General features: G+C 40.8%; 1 protein-coding gene and 1 pseudogene across 1 annotated transcript in view; both read right to left on the bottom strand.

Annotated features, from left to right (window-relative positions):
* Positions 1-6,868, bottom strand: part of ELOVL4 (ELOVL fatty acid elongase 4) — a 35,298-nt gene extending 28,430 nt beyond the window's left edge. The window contains exon 1 of the mRNA XM_032152624.2: positions 6,487-6,868. Coding sequence (XP_032008515.1) covers positions 6,487-6,586 — 100 coding nt within the window. The 5' untranslated portion in view covers positions 6,587-6,868. The remainder of the gene's footprint in view (positions 1-6,486) is intronic.
* A 5,403-nt stretch (positions 6,869-12,271) lies between these two features.
* Positions 12,272-13,291, bottom strand: LOC116468656 (glyceraldehyde-3-phosphate dehydrogenase-like; annotated as a pseudogene).
* Between the last annotated feature and the right edge of the window lie 4,479 nt (positions 13,292-17,770).

Raw genomic sequence — 17,770 nt, 5'->3', positions numbered from 1 at the left:
AACTAAGCCTTAAAGGTTATGTAGTTCAACCCTCTCACAGCACAGGTAGAAATAAGAGACCCAAAGAGTCACGAATAACTTGCCTAAAACGACATAATATGCCATCCTCAAAAGCTGAGTATTACAAAATAAATGTAATATATAATTGAGATAATTTTATTCTTTAATATTATTGCTACTGTTTCGATAAAATAGTTGGCTCTTGGTTATTCAAGGAATCCAGATAATTAAATAGGTACAGTGTTACAGCAACAAAAGCAATGTTATTTCAAAACAGATGCTTAAGTATCTGTATACTTTTGTTTCGCTATTCATCTACCTATTTCTTATAAAGCAAATTTTAAAAAGTAAAAAGGACTAAATAAGAATCTGTTATTTGTACTATTTAGGCAGTGTTGATAACAGTTTTGCTGGAAAAAAATTGTATTTACTACAAAGAATGAGGTTTCTGAATCCCTGATAAATGTATGTTTATTTGAAATTGCTTTACCTATTCCAAGAATAAAGAAAGTGACATCTATATCTAGACTTTTAGAGTCAGGTAGGACCTTACAGATTACCTAATTTAACCCTCTTAATTTACAGAAGAACAATGCTGAGAATTGGGAAGGCAAAGGAACTCGTCCAAACTCTCACAGCAAATCAGCAGCAGACCAGGACTAAAACCTAGGTCATCTAAATCCCAGTCCAGAATTCTTCCCACTCACTATACCACACTGCCTTCCTCACTTCCACACAAGGCAATGCTTCTGCATAGACAATGAAGAGAACAATCATATCTGATTTTGTATGTCTTGGAATCTTCAGTTTTTATCTGTTTTGTGCTTCTAAATGACTTAATGGCCTGGTTTACTCATTAAATTTAGTGAACAGCAACTGAATTAATGACCAACTGATAAAAAAATATCACTCTTTTAAAAAACTCTCTGGCCAGGCACAGTGGATCGTGCCTGTAATCCCAGCACTTTGTGGGGCTGAGGTGAGCAGATCACATGACACCAGGAGTTTAAGAGCAGCCAGGGCAACATGGTGAACTCCCCTCTCTATGAAAAACAAAAACAAAAACCTTCTGTAATTTAGTGTGGTCTAAAGCCTTATTCATGTTTAGCAACCACAATATATCATGATTCAAAATCATGCTAGATTAAGAGGGTCATCTCCTGATACATATTATATCAACAAATACATGTGATAATCTCTGATGTTGGAAAGATACAAAGGAGTGAAGTGGTAAATAATAATGAAAGTTTAAACAGTTTGAGACTAGGGTCGTAGAAGGAATGGCACAGGAAATACATGAGTAATTACTAAAGACAATGAGCTCCTATGAGACAACAACTTGCTCCAGGGTACCATGAACAAGAAAGGCTTTGCAAAGGAGGACTATTGTACTGGGTTCTGGTAAAAGGTATCTGGAGAGGTAAACAGTGAAAAGGTGGGTAAAGGCAAGGTGAATGGTGGGATGAGAAACATAAAGGTGGACATGTATACATTTTACTCTGTTACCCCAGTTGGCTAGAGCTGCAGGTCTTTGGGCAGGGGAATACTGAAGGATCAAGCTAGGAAGTTAATGTGGACCTTGGCTTTTTAAAAGGCCATGTGTTTCCTTCCATCTCCTTTCTGAAACCCAAACCCACATGATTTTAAAATATATATTCTAATGGAAAATAAAACAATAGCACCTTCATTTGTTAATAGGCAAAATGTCCTGATAATGAAGAGGAAAAAAAGCCATCTAAAGTGAAAAAAGATAGACTGTTACACTACTCATTTCGGTGTGCTAATATATGCCTAATTCAGAATAATAAGTGGCTCAATAAATGAAAAATACTTATGTTAATAATGTTAAATCATTTACAGGTGACATTATCCACAGGACTTGAGGAAAAAAATAAGAAAACAAATTGAATTTTTAAAGGATGACCAAGTGCTCTGTGGCTCTTAAGTTTACAAAAGTGCCATCTGATATAATTATCTGCATAATTCTTAAAACTTTGTCTTCCTAAGCCAAAGAATCTAAGTTAAAATAGTTAAAACTGTGTCCTGACACCAGTTTTAGAATCTGCATTGTTTACCCTCCTGGAATTCCATCTGCAATAGGATGTTTTACTTTATGCTATCATTGGGTAATGGACAAGAGTATTAACTATTAAAGTCTAGCAGTCTGCCACCAAAAATCAGACTGTGGTGAAGGAAAAGACAATAAAAACCAAACCAAAAACAAAAAACCATAAAATGGTATGGACATCCCAGAGGCTTCAGGGAGCTTATGAGTAAAGGATAATTAGGACCTCACTGAAAACAGTGACCAAGGGAGATCCTGTGTTAGGAGCTGGTGATGTTCCTTTCTTTCTTTTTTTTTTTTTTTTTTTAATTAGCTGCCTACAACATGGAATCAGAATGTCTTTTCTCAAAGAAACATTCAAAGAAAACCGCGTTACCAGGCTAAGCCAAACAAATAAACCTATTTTAGATAATAACATAGATGAAAAACTAAACATTAACTGTGACAAATAATAAAATTAATGTAAGCATACTGTGCAATATTTAAAATACATGCTCCTCAGGGGCCTAGCAATCCCTAAGACAAACCTGCTTTTACTTCAGCTTATTCGAGCTGAGTTAAACATCCCCTCCCACTAGCCCCCAGCTTCATCAAACCTGGATGACTCACTGGCCTGACCCTTAAGCACCTTCCCAGTTTCCATGGTTTTCAGTCAGGCTGTTCCCCTTGCCTTTGACACCTTTTGCCCTGGTATGCCTCTCCAAATACTCTGACAGTACTCACATCAACTCCTGTGGTGAAACAGCTAAAATATTCTAAAAACAACCTGTATATTCCTTTCAGTTAGGAGAAGAAGAGATGAGAAGAGCAGGGAAGGACTTTTCTGATCTTCCCTAGGCCCCAGCTAGGCCTGAGTCTGACAGATCACACTGCCTCCAGACCATGATATCATGGAAAGGTTGAATGACAGTGACCCCCTAGACTTTGCAAGCTGCATGAGAGCAGTGACCAAGTGTCCTCCTTTCCTCCCTAGAGCCTAGAACTGTGCCTGTACATGGCAAGTAAATACGGAAAGAAATGGTATCATAAGCCTGGCTTCCACATTTCGTCATCCTACAGCTCTCCTCCCTCTTCCTGTACCACTCATCCCTTCTCCTTTCTGACCCCTCCAAAGTGAATTCAAGGACCCAGCAAGTTATGTTCTAACTGCGACTACCAAGTAGACAATTTTTTTCACCAAAATGTGGGGTACTGTATCTGTGAAAAGAGGGCCAATGCCAATCATTACCACCCCTAACCAACAGACAGCACCCATACCCTGTGAACAACAGCTATTTAGAAACAAATAGTCAAAAGATATATGGCCTCACAGGAGACACCTGGCTTTACTGTAAGCATCCTACTAACTCTCTAGGGTGTTTATATGCCAAATGTCAGGTATGCAAAAAAGCTATTAAACGTTTATTAAAAGCATGAATAAATGAATAATGTAGATAAGTTGGGTATTCATAGATTGGGGAATATTTAGATTCATCGGTTTAAAAAATGTATATACAACTTTTATTAGATATATACTTTGAGCCTAGGACTCCAATCCTAATAATTTAAATGTACTCATGAAGTGAAAGAATAGAAGAAAAAAACTAACATGATGACATGGAATACCTACTGTAATACTAACAACTAGTATAAAGTCCTACACCAGCCTATACTTTAATATAAACCTATGCCAATTTCCTGGTTCAAAATGTCTACAAATATAGAGAAATAAAAATTATTTTTGTTGTTTTTCTAAAAGTACAGCTCTTTCAAAGTTTCAATTCCAATGTACAAAGTGTTAATACTATAGTAAAAGTAACATTCTTGTTAACATATTATGGATCATATTTTGTATTTGCTACATATGTGCCTCTAAAAAGCCCAGTTTTCAGACATTGCTTTGGATATGTTTGGATATTTAAAGCACCATTTGATATAATAGCACAAAATGGCATTTAATGAATTAATGAAAGAAGCATGTAACTACAGCACTAGGAATGACAGCAGCCAAGGACAAGGAGCCTACCTCACTTCTTGCTCTCCCTCAATAATTTGCATCCTTTCACCACACTCATTACTATTTCTCAAGACCATCTTTCTATCCCGCCCATTTTTGTTTCCCCTTCTTTCCAAACATCTGACTCACCAACTTTTGTTTAACCTCATCTAATAAGCTACTTTTCTACTTTGATATCCCCCACCCAGATTTTCATCAAATTATGCTGAGAGGTGGAATCAGAGCAGAGTGAATGAGTCCAAAAAAAAAAAAAAAAAAGGAACACCAGGAGCACAGAATGAAAGACAGTAAACGTAAATGGGACACCACAGACTTCAGGTCTATTCGGCCTGGACCTGAAAAATACTCCTCCTCACACAGCAGTACAGCAGAACAGACTATATCCACTAAGCCTCTCTGTTGGTTAAGAAATACCATCTGCCTACATAAGGTAGCTCATTACAGAAAGCAAGGAAGCAGTCTCAGGTTTCGTAAGTGGATAGTCAAAGCATAGGCAAATACCTTCCTTGGGCCTGCTAGTGAGAGCTCACTCGTGTTCTAGGGCTACTCTCACTTCTCAGGCTTGGCCCACAATATTATATTATTTTATATACCCTTCAAAGCCTAGTAGCAAGCTTTCACATGCGGCAACTGCACAAAATTTCCTGTTTCATTCGTGTGTTTTTTGTTTTTTTTTACGCAAACATCATCAGGAAGGAATTCACCATCACAGAAAGGTGCATTCTACCTTTGCCCTCAATTTTTCCTTCTGAGACTCAAGAGATGGGAAAGCTCCGGGATAGGATAGGAATGACAGGACTGAGAACTCCTGGGTGTGGCTCTGGCTATATGGAGACTGGAGGATCTCAACAGTGTCTAACTCCTAGGTGTTGGAAGTGCAATTACCTGCTAAAGAACTTGCCTGATGTTCAGCTCTATACAATTGTGTAATGGGAAGCCCTGATGCAACGTTTAAAGAACTGAAATCACAGACATGAAGGGAAGGGCACATCTTTCCCAGTTTTTGCAGGAACCGTCTAACATCAGTGTAACCACACATAGGAAAAAAAAAAACTTGAAGAAACACTGCATTGAAAACTGCCTTTTAACCATTTTCAGCTGTAATGGCTTATTAAATAGCTTATTTCCCAGTATCAAAGTTGAGATCTTCTGAAAAAGAAGATACTTTTCTAAAGAAGTGAATGCAGTATTAATGTCAAATAATCACTGTCTCTCACAAAAATAATTCCAGCAAACGTTTTTCCCACAACATAAGCCTTATGTATCGGACCACATTCATGCTGTAACCACTGTCTAATCTGTCTAATTTACTCTAACAACAATAAACACAAAAACTACAGGAGTACATTTTCACTTCGAAGTAGGGAAGGCAGAGTCATAAGATGGAACGTTAATATCCTTCACTGATAGGATGCAGTGTGATACTGCAAAAGGACCAGAAAAATTCACATCGTAAAATCATTTCTGAAATCCTTTAAGCCTTATTTTAGATTTCAAAGACTTTTAAATGCTTTAAAATCAAAAGCAGCGAAGCAAATGAAGAAATAAACAGTAAAATGTAAAAATATAATATCACAATTGGACGCTAGGAACGCTGCATAAATCAAACAATTGACAGCCCTGCCAAATTAACTGCAACAGCTGAAGTTTGCTGATTTAAGAACTGTATATATGTAGGCATCTGGGACAACCTCTAGGTGTTGCTGTAGAGACCCCCTTCCTAAAGACTGATTTCTTCCATGGTGTTTTGGCCTCCCCCTCCCCCTGACTGCACTGCAGTGCGCAAAGCCATTACAATCACTTCAAACATATTTGCTGTTGAAAATGCCTCGGAAACTAACATTCTTCAAGGTTCAAGGAGCCAAACAATGTTATTTTACTTTTCAGTCCAAATTATACTATAGATGAAGGAGCTAGATAGAAGAAAAGATTAGCAGGGTTGTGTCAAGGCAACCAGGAGGCTGAAGAAACCTCCTGTATCTTCAGCTGCCCCTGAAGCCCTCCTTCCTCCCCAGCCCGCTCTCCATACAAAATAGGACTAAATGTTAAAAGGAATCCTGTGCACGGGGAAGAACTGCGAGGCGAGCTCGGGAGATGTGGGAGCACAGGGTGGGGCGGCTCCCGCGAGGAGCTCCTGGCTGCACAGGCTCCATCTGATATGTCAGCTCCCGCATCCGAGAGCTGATGAGAGATGGAGGGAGCTCAGAGGAAAACCCTGCGAGTGTCGGGGGAGGGGAGGCCTTCACATTCGGATCAGATTAACCAGTGCTCAACCGCAGTGCCCGCGCCGGCCCCTCCGCTGATCCTCGGCATCCGAAAGCCGCAGGGCGCGGGGGCCTGTGGGGCCGGGCCCGGGCGCTACGAGACCAGGGGCCGGTGACCCCCGTGGGGGACCGAGCGAGGATGGGGAAGTCAGCAGCTTTACCTGCGATGGACCAGGTCCAGCGGTAGAACTCTACTGTGTCGTTGAGTGCCGTGGACACTACGTTTAGGACACTACCCGGCTCCGAGTCCAGGAGCCCCATCGCGGCGATGAGCGGGCGCCGGCGGCAGGAGAAAGCGGAGACCCCGAGAGAGGGCGGACCCTGGAGGCGGTGGCGGCCGACGGGGCGAGCGGCGGCCGGGTACTCCTTTAACGGCGGCGGCCCGGCTGCGTCTTCTCCTCCTCCTCGAGGCGCCGCGGCGGCGGGGATGCGGCAGAAGGCAGGGCCAAGCGGAAGGCGTCGTCAAGGTTCCCGGGAGAAAGACGAGGAGGTGGAGGAGGCCCAGCCGCCAGCACACTGCGCTGCCCCAGTCTGCCGCCTCGCGCCGCCGCCCCTCCAGTCTCCTCAGCCGGCGTCACGTGGCCGCGCGCGGGGGCGGGAGGCCGGCCGCCCCTCCTCCCTCGCTCCCTAGTATTGGGACTCGCGGGCGTAGGGATGCTGCGCTCAAGGGTGCGACGCGAACCGGGCTCGCGCAGGCGCGCGACACCTGGGCCCCTCGTTGGCCCCTCCCCGCACAAGTCGCCTCATTAGCCTTCCCCGCCCCTGTCCCGGGCATCGGCCCCTGCGGGGGAGTTCACCGCCTCCCCACGGGTGACTTCTTATCCGCCCCGGATACGTCCTGGGAAACAGGACACGGGAAGAATGGGTGTTCTGTGGGCAAAGATGAGGTAGGCGTGGTGCTTTGGTCCTTACCTGACACTCACCTCGATTTCACTTGTGTTCCTGTTTCTTTGACCTCCACCAGCACATGCCTGTCACCATGACATGAGAAGTGCATGTGTTACGCCTCTGAAGAAGTGAAGGGTATTTGTCTTCCATGCTTCAGCGGTGGAGAATAGACTCTGGGGTCGACCCATGAACAAATCAACATATAATTGAATGAATGCTTGCATGTGTTTTGTAGACTCTTTTACTATACATGGAATGAACAAAGCAATATAATTGTGCTAAATTAGGCCATTAGTAGTTCAGAGAAGAGGGAGAACCGAGAGGGGCTTACAGGTGAAGTCCGCTTGAACCTAAAGAAGTTGAGGTGAATCTGAAAAAGATAATCCCTCAAGAGGCAAAGGGCAATTTAGTGTAGAGAGGAAAACAAAGTAATTGTGGCTATTTTGAAAAATTGTTTAGGTAAGGTATAGGAGAGCCTACCCTTGAAAAGTAAAAAGAATACACTACTTGCAATTCATAATTTGATGGTTTCTCACATAAAACAAGATTTTTGAGAATAGTCCAATAACCTTTTCATCTACTTGTTTTTTAAATGTGTCACCTACTTGTTTAACCTTTTCTCCACTTGCTCATTTTGGATGCTACATTTTAAAGACCGCTGAGTCAAGTGTCTTATTGTTCCTGCCCTTTCATACTGTTAATGTGAATACTATCTTTTATCATACTGAAATGATCTATTTCCCAATTGACCTGGTTATATATTGTCTATATTTTACATTGGAAGCATCCTAGATGGTAAGAATTATGTTTGGTTGCTTGATGAGTACCTAACCCCGTGCTATAAACAGTAATTAATAAATATTTATGATGACAAAAATATAACATGTCTTTCAGAGAATAATAAGGATTATTGTGAGTGGCAGGAACTTTACTGCCGAACTAAAGCAAACACAGACTTCTTTAAATGCCCTATTCTTGAAATTAACCAAATAAAATGTAATTTATTAATTTGTAAATATATTTGCAAAACTAAAGTTTTCTGGATTGGAATGACAATTTCTCAAATCTCAATCCTAAATTATGTGTAACAGATTCTAGTAGCTATATATAAAAAAAAAAGAAGTCCAGTCAAGTCTCTTCATTTAGGGAGTGGATAAATACCCATTCATTTACGGTGATGATCTAGCAAAGTTCGGATTAGTTCGAGCTTCACCTAAAAGTTTGATTACTATTTCTATATTGTGGAATCCTGGATTTTTTAGGGAGAACAGATCTCTACCCATACTTCCATTCACACACGCAAAACTGTAGCATAATATTTAATACAAGGAGACATTGTTAAAACAGCTTCAGGTATTTCCCTGATATTTCTTCTACAGTGGAGATCAACTTAAGTCCCTATTCTCTAGGGGGCGCCAGTCACGTATAAGAAAATCATAGATGCGATAACCTTCAGCTGGGAATGGCGGTCACACAGGTATCACCGTGTCCACACTCCACCTGTAAGAGTAGAATGTTTATTTACATTTATAAGCTGTCTAAACATATACCAAGAACCAGAACATAAAACTTACCCAATCTGGAACCCTATTACCTGGCATGAATAAGTGGTTTGTAAATACCAGTGACTGCCCGGAACCAAAGCTTACCTTGTTTAGTTGTACAAAGGGAGGGAAACCCGCATGTCTGCCACCTAGAATAACAGCCATCTAACCAAAATCTTGGTAGCATCAGAACAGAGTAAAAGCAAAGACAAGCAACAACAGCATCTGCAAATTTTGAGAACAGAGTTCTTTCATGTGGATCAAATACAATTAGGATACAGTTACCTACAAAACCTAAAGGAGAGGACATTTTATCATAAATTTTTTTGTGTAAAATAGCAATATTTTTTTCTTTTTAGAAACAGGGTCTCACTCTATCAGCTAGGCTGGATTGCAGTGGTGCAATCATAGGTTAGTGCAACATCGAATACCTGGGCTCGAGCTATCCTCCTGCCTCAGCCTCCTAAATAGGTGATAGAGAAGGAGGACTGGCTGTGTGGCCCAGGCTGGTCTCAAATCCCTGCCTGCAAGCAATCCTCCTGCCTTGGCCTCCAAAACCACTGGGATTACAGGCATGAGCCACCACGCCCAGTACAAAATATTTTTAAATGTCCTACAGTCCATACAAAGTTAGCAACATAAATCAAGCTATCCACCTTTTTTTCCTAGCCCACCTTTCCATGTTGGTAATATTGTCAGCAACCTCTGCTTTCAAAGAAAAGTGAATCTGAAAGCCTGTTGAGTCAGGAGTAAAAAGAAATAACCTAATTAAAGAGTTGTAGAGAAAGACTTTAAATCTTCTAGAAGTAAATTTTGCTACATGGATGCTACTTAGAGAAAATGGAGAAAATTGTTGATAACGCTAACTACTGTCTATTAGTTCCAGTCTTTTGTTTTATTCTGCTCACTACTCCTCCCCCATGTTATAGCCATCATATAACACAGGTGCTTGACTAACTTGGAATTGCAATGTTTTCCATGAGATATGTTTCATTCAAACTTTTAAAGATGTTTACCTTTTTGTTAGCTTGTATGAATTATTTTTATTTTATTTAAATGGTCATAGATTATCCTGATAATACATTAGCACAGATAAAATAACAAAAAAAGAAACAAAAGGAAAATCCCCCCACAATTTCATCTCCCATTCTAAATAAATTTTACATGCCTATATAAGCCTTTTTTTCTTAACACAGATGGTTTTTTTAAATAATGCTACTCTATAATCTGCTTTTTTAAAAACTTAATACATCAGGAATACTTTTCAACATAATACCAAGTACTTAATATTCCATTATATGGATATACCCTCATTTATGTAGCCATTTACCCTGTAGATTAGCATTTAGATTGTTTCAAATTTGAACTACTGTATCAATTGGGCTATTAGTATCCACAATATGCAATTTTGTGCACTTGTTTAATAACTCTTAGCATAAATATTTACAAGGGAAATTTCTGGGTCAAAGGTTTGGGACTTTTTTTGGGAATGGGGAGGTGGTTGTTTTGAGATGGCATCCCACTTTCTCGCCTAGGATGGAGTGCAGTGGCCCAGTCTCGGCTCACTGCGACCTCTGCCTCCCGGGTTCAAGGGATTCTCATGCCCCAGCCTCCCAAGTAGGTGGGATTACAGGCATGTGCCATCACACCCAGCTAAATTTTGTATTTTTATTAGAGACAGTGTTTCACCGTGTTAGCTAGGCTAGTCTCAAACTCCTGGTGTCATGTGATCTGCCCACCTCGGCCTCCCAAAGTGCTGGGAGTACAGGTGTGAGCCACTGTACCCGGCCAAAGGGTTTTAAGTTTACAAATTTTGACACATCATGCCCACCTAACCTCCAGAAATGTACCAATTCACAATTCCACCAAAATTTATGAAAAGGTGCTCATTTCCCCACCCCATTCTCTTTACTGAATTTATGCTTTGTAATCATTACCAGTCTGAGAGGTAAATATTGATATTTCATTGTTGCTTGACAGATTATCATGTTTGTTGCAATTTTAGCCTTCTTTCAAGAATTGCCTGTTTGAATTCCTTAGACATTTTCCATTAGTTGTGTCTACTTTTTCTTATTGATTTATAAGACATCTTCATATAATAAAGTTATTAACAGTTTGTCTGCATATGTTGCAAATATATTTTCCCAGTTTGCTATTTGTCTCTTACTAAATTTATTATAATGGTTTTCAACTAGGCATATTGGATGCTGGGAATAAGTTAGGTTCACCCACCACCACCTCCACCAGAATCATATATCAGAATGCCTTCTCAGCTTTGCAACCGCTGATGCATATTTCTAAGGTACATATGCTACTCCCTTCCTAAGAATGACAACTACAAATTACTTACATTGGATATTCATTGTTTTGGTGTCACCCAATATGTACACCCAATCTGTATTCTTTACCGGTCAAAGCCATTAGCCCAGTCTCTCTTCACATAGCCATGTTTCAAGGCCATATCCCACACTTTTAGTCAAACATTCAAGCATATAGTGATAAGAGGGCCAAACCATGGTGGTTCTGCCCATTTTTCCTGGCTTGGTTATACCAAGAAAAGTTTTGTCACTCTTAATTGAGTATTGTCTGAGTTGTGATTTCCTTCGCTTGCTACTCTAACATCTCCGTCTTCATGGATATCAACAAACTTTGGTCCAAGAAACCTGGTAATAAATTCCAAGTGTTAATGGGGAATGCCTTTTCACCCTACTCTCATATTCCTATTACTGGAGAGCAATCTGGTTTCAGGGTAGGAGAAGATAAAAAGAGCCCCTGAGAGGAAATAAACTCACCATGATAGAGGAAAGAAACTGGCTGTATTTCAAGGACTTACTTTTAAAAACCCAAGACATCAGAAAAATACTTGGTTCTAGGCAAGCGTTTAGTTGATTCCAGAAGCTATCTCCTACCAGCCGTGCTGATGATCCAGGAATGCCTCTTAAGGAAAATGGTTATATGTGAATAAATGCTTAAAAAATTTCCAGTAAATGAACTGTAATTTTATGGACTCAGCAACTTTGCAGTAGGACTCACCTGCCTGTGAACCACACAAAGATGAGTGACCTCCCACTGATCTTGGAGAAACTGTCTTGAACCTGAAGCATCCATACACACTATACACAAAAGCAAATGTGAGTAACAGCTGAGGAGAAACATGCGCTTCTGTGACATCACTGATATATCTGTTCCCTCCTTCTCATCCTTGTCAGTTTCTCCTCTTCTTTGTGGCCTGTGAATGTTAAAATTCAATTATTTCTGGCTGCTTTACAAGTTTTTTTTTTTACTTATGTTATCCTTTCTGCCTAAACTATTATGATTGTTGTTATTTTTGGCTGAGCACAGGGGACTTTATTGATGGTACAGGACAACATGGGGCTCCCTAGGCCCTGCCCTCTTCAAGGGTCTGCATGGAAACTGTGAGGAGGGAAGATTCAGTGTGGTGGGGAATGAGTGTGCCAGGGACTCCCCAACAGTGAGGGCCTCTTTCTTCCTCTTGTGCTCTTGCTGGGGCTGGTGGTCCAGGGCTCTTACTCCTTGGAGGCCATGTAGGCCATGAGGTCCACCACCCTGTTGTTGTAGCCAAATTCATTGTCATACCAGGAAATGAGCTTGACAAAGTGGTCGTTGAGGGCAGTGCCAGCCCCAGCATTGAAGATGGAAGAGTGGGTGTCACTGTTGAAGTCGGAGGAGACCACCTGGTGCTCAGTGTAGCCCAGGATGCCTTTGAGGGGGCCCTCTGACGCCTGCTTCACCACCTTCTTGATGTCATCATATTTGGCAGGTTTTTCCAGATGGTAGGTCAGGTCCATCACTGACACGTTGGCAGTGGGGACACGGAAGGCCATGCCAGTAAGCTTCCAATTCAGCTCAGGGATGACCTTCCTCACAGCCTTGGCAGCCCAGTAGAGGCAGGGATGATGTTCTGGAGAGCCCCGTGGCTGTCACGCCACAGTTTCCTGGAGGGGCTATTCACAGTCTTCTGGGTGGCAGTGATGGCGTGGACTGTGGTCATGAGTCCTTCCACAATACCAAAGTTGTCATGGATGACTTTGGCCAGGGGCGCTAGGCAGTTGGTGGTTCAGGAGGCATTGCTGATGATCTTGAGGCTGGTGTCATACTTCTCATGGTTCACACCCATCATGAACATGGGGGGGTCAGCAGAGGGGGCAGAGATGATGACCCTTTTGGCTCCCCACTGCAAGTGAGCCCCAGCATTCTCCATGGTGGTGAAGACACCAGTGGACTCCATGACATACTCAGCGCCAGCATCACCCCACTTAATTTTGGAGGGATCTGGCTCCTGGAAGATAGTGATGGGATTTCCATTGATGACAAGCTTCCCGTTCTCAGCCTTGACGGTGCCATGGAATTTGCCATGGGTTGGATCATACTGGAACATGTAGACCATGTAGTTGAGGTCAATGAATGGGTCATTGATGGTGACAGTATCTACTTTACCAGAATTATAAGCAGCCCTGATGAGCAGGCGCCCAATACAACCAAATCAGTTGACTCCAACCTTCACTTTCCCCATGGTGTCTCAGGGATGTGGCTGGCAATGCAAGAGAAGATGCAGCTGTCTGTCAAACAGGAGGAGCAGAGACCCCTGCCTAAATTATTTCATGCACTCTCATAGCGTTGGTTGCCATCTGCATTCATAACTCTCAGATATATATGTTCAACCTAGATCTTCTTTCCAGCTCATATATCTCATAGCTTGTGTGGTACTTTCTCTTTAATGTAACTCAGGCATCTTGAAAATCAACATGTTAAAAACCTATCTTCCCCTCCCCACAATCTGTTCTTTCATATTTCCCTATTTCCACACATGCCAAAAGTGATCAATGACATTTTATAATATTCTCCCTTCCAACACCCATCCAATTCATGACCACCTCCTATTAATTCTGCTTGCAAAATATATCTTGATTTTTTCCACTTCCCTCAGCTCTACTGCATATAGTTAAACCGAAAGTTCCATCATTTCTCTCCCACCTTAAGCACTTCAAACTTCAATCACCTCTTTTTTTTTTTTTTTTTTTTTTTTTGAGACAGTCTTGCTCTGTCACCCAGAGTGGAGTGCAGTGGCATGATCTTGGCTCACTGCAACCTCCACCTCCCAGGTTCAAGTGATTCTCCTGCCTCAGCCTCCTGAGTAGCTGGGATTACAGGCACTCACCACCATGCCCGGCTAATTTTTGTATTTTTAGTAGAGATGGGGTTTCACCATGTTGGTCAGGCAGGTCTCGAACTCTTGACTTCGTAATTCGCCTGCCTTGGCCTCCCAAAGTGCTGGGATTATAGGCGTGAGTAACCGTGCCTGGCCTCAATCACCTCTTAACTGATCTCTCTGCATCCATTTATTTCCTCCTACAATTTATTCTCACACAGCACTTTGAGTATCTTTTAAAATTGCATGTCAGATCATGGCATTTCTCGTCTTAAAATCTCTTAATATTTCTAGTACTCTCAGGAGGCTCCAAAGCCTCCACATCTAGAAGCTTAGAACATTGTAAATCTTTCTTCTTGCCTAATGAAAATGTGATCTAGAATGCCTATCATTCCTTTACCACTTCTGCTTTTAGTATACAGGGAAGCTAATCAGGACCTCTTTCTGTTTCTCCAAAGAGCCAAGCTTCCCCTGACTCAGGACTTTTGCACATAACTTTCTCCCTCTTGGAATACTCTTTCACAACCTCTGACTAGAGCTAATACCCTCTTTACCTTAAATGTATGACTTAGGAAAACTCTTGACTCCCACAACAAGGTTAGATCCCCATTGCACACACGTCCACGGTGCCTTGTATTTTTTTGTCATAGTATTTGTATCATTTAGCATTAGATCTGATTACATATTACAGAAAAACCCAAAAGAAAAGTGCCTAAAACAAAATAGAAGCTTTTTATTTTTCACTTCCTTAAAGGATGTCAGGATGTGAACAGACCAAAGTTAGTAGAGATAAAAGAGCCAGTAAAACGTAAGCACATAATAACAGACCTTTGAGATACACAAAGAAATATTTGACAGACTAAGAAAAAAATTAGACAAATTCAAGATTATTGTTAGGGAATTTAATACTCCTATTATATAATTAACATAATAAATAGGCAAAGATAAATTATAATATAGAAGAGATGTATTACACTGTAAATCATTTGACCTGGTGGAGGCCAAATTAATGGGCATGAAACGATCACAAAGATCTATAATTTTATGGGCTATTAAATAACTCTTAATAAATTTCAAATATGAAATAATATAGAACTTGACCACAAGGGGATTAAATGGGAAATCAATAACAATGAAATAGCCATAAAAATTTTTAAGGCCAAGCGCAGTTGCTCACACCTGTAATCCCAACGTTTTGGCAGGAGGATCAATTGAGGCCGGAAGTTTGAGATCAGCCTGGGCACATAGTGAGGCCCTGTCTCAACAACAGCAACAGAAAGTATCCAAACTAATTTATTGAGAGATTTTAGCATGAAGGGCTGCTGAATTTTATCAAAGGCCTTTCCTGCATCTATTGAGATAATCATGTGGTTTTTGTCTTTGGTTCTGTTTATATGCTGGATTACGTTTATTGACATGTGTATGTTGAACCAGCTTTGCATCCCAGGGATGAAGCCCACTTGATCATGGTGGATAAGCTTTTTGATGTGCTGCTGGATTCGGTTTGCCAATATTTTATTGAGGATTTTTGCATCAATGTTCATCAGGGATATTGGTCTAAAATTCTCTTTTTTTGTTGTGTCTCTGCCAGGCTTTGGATCAGGATGATGCTGGCCTCATAAAATGTGTTAGGGAGGATTCCCTCTTTTTCTATTGATTGGAATAGTTTCAGAAAGAATGGTACCAGCTCCTCCTTGTACCTCTGGTAGAATTCGGCTGTGAATCCATCTGATCCTGGACTTTTTTTGGTTGGTAAGCTATAAATTATTGCCTCAATTTCAGAACCTGTTATTGGTCTATTCAGAGATTCAACTTCCTCCTGGTTTAGCCTTGGGAGGGTGTATGTGTCGAGGAATTTATCCATTTCTTCTAGATTTTCTAGTTTATTTGCGTAGAGGTGTTTATAGTATTCTCTGATGGTAGTTTGTATTTCTGTGGGATCGGTGGTGCTATCCCGTTTATCATTTTTTATTGCATCTATTTGATTCTTCTCTCGTTTCTTCTTTATTAGTCTTGCTAGCAGTCTATCAATTTTGTTGATCTTTTCAAAAAACCAGCTCCTGGATTCATTGATTTTTTTGAAGAGTTTTTGTGTCTCTATCTCCTTCAGTTCTGCTCTGATCTTAGTTATTTCTTGCCTTTTGCTAGCTTTTGAAAGTGTTTGCTCTTGCTTCTCTAGTTCTTTTAATTGTCATGTTAGCGTGTTAATTTTAGATCTTTCCTGCTGTCTCTTGTGGGCATTTAGTGCTATAAATTTCCCTCTACACACTGCTTTAAATGTGTCCCAGAGATTCTGGTATGTTGTGTCTTTGTTCTCATTAGTTTCAAAGAACATCTTTATTTCTGCCTTCATTTCGTTATGTGCCCAGTAGTCATTCAGGAACAGGTTGTTCAGTTTCTATGTAGTTGAGTGGTTTTGAGTGAGTTTCTTAATCCTGAGTTCTAGTTTGATTGCACTGTGGCCTGAGAGACAGTTTGTTATAATTTCTGTTCTTTTACATTTGCTGAGGAGTGCTTTACTTCCAAGTATGTGGTCAATTTTGGAATAAGTGCGATGTGGTGCTAAGAAGAATCTATATTCTGTTGATACCAGGTGGAGAGTTCCATAGATGTCTATTAGGTCCACTTGGTGCAGAGCTGAGTTCAGGTCCTGGATATCTTTTTTAACTTTCTGTCTCATGGATCTGTCTAATGTTGACAGTGGGGTGTTAAAGTCTCCCATTATTATTGTGTGGGAGTCTAAGTCTCTTTCTAGGTCTCTAAGGACTTGTTTTATGAATCTGGGTGCTCCTGTATTGGGTACATATATATTTAGGATAGTTAGCTCTTCTTGTTGAATTGATCCCTTTACCATTATGTAATGGCCTTCTTTGTCTCTTTTGATCTTTGTTGGTTTAATGTCTGTTTTATCAGAGACTAGGATTGCAACCCCTGCCTTTTTTTGTTTTCCATTTGCTTGGTAGATCCTCCTCCATCCTTTTATTTTGAGCCTATGTGTGTCTCTGCACGTGAGATGGGTTTCCTGAATACAGCACACTGATGGGTCTTGACTCTTTATCCAATTTGCCAGTCTGTGTCTTTTAATTGGAGCATTTAGCCCATTTACATTTAAGGTTAATATTATGTGTGAATTTGATCCTGTCATTATGATGTTAGCTGGTTATTTTGCTCGTTAGTTGATGCAGTTTCTTCCTAGCATCGATGGTCTTTTCAATTTGGCATGTTTTTGCAGTGGCTAGTACTGGTTGTTCCTTTCCATGTTTAGTGTTTCCTTCTGGAGCTCTTGTAGGGCAGGCCTGGTGGTGAAAAAAATCTCTCAGCATTTGTTTGACTGTAAAGGATTTTATTTCTCCTTCACTTATGAAGCTTAGTTTGGCTGGATATGAAATTCTGGGTTGAAATTATTTTCTTTAAAAATGTTAATTGGATGTATCTCAAAATTATAAGAGCTATTTATGACAAACTCACAGCCAATATCATACTGAATGGGCAAAACCTGGAAGCATTCTCTTTGAAAACTGGCACAAGACAGGGATGTCCTCTCTCACCACTCCTATTCAACACAGTGTTGGAAGTTCTGGCCAGGGCAATCAGGCAGGAGAAAGAAATAAAGGGTATTCAATTAGGAAAAGAGGAAGTCAAAGTGTACCTGTTTGCAGATGACATGATTGTATATCTAGAAAACCCCATTGTCTCAGCCCAAAATCTCCTTAAGCTGATAAGCAACTTCAGCAAAGTCTCAGGATACAAAATCAGTGTGCAAAAATCACAAGCATTCTTATACACCAATAACAGACAAACAGAGAGCTAAATCATGAGTGAACTCCCATTCACAATTGCTTC

Source organism: Hylobates moloch, unplaced genomic scaffold (genome assembly GCF_009828535.3).
Source record: "Hylobates moloch isolate HMO894 unplaced genomic scaffold, HMol_V3 SCAFFOLD_2, whole genome shotgun sequence".
Taxonomy (NCBI): domain Eukaryota; kingdom Metazoa; phylum Chordata; class Mammalia; order Primates; family Hylobatidae; genus Hylobates; species Hylobates moloch.
Note: the sequence above shows the minus strand (reverse complement) of the source record. Positions and strands in the feature narration are given on the sequence as shown.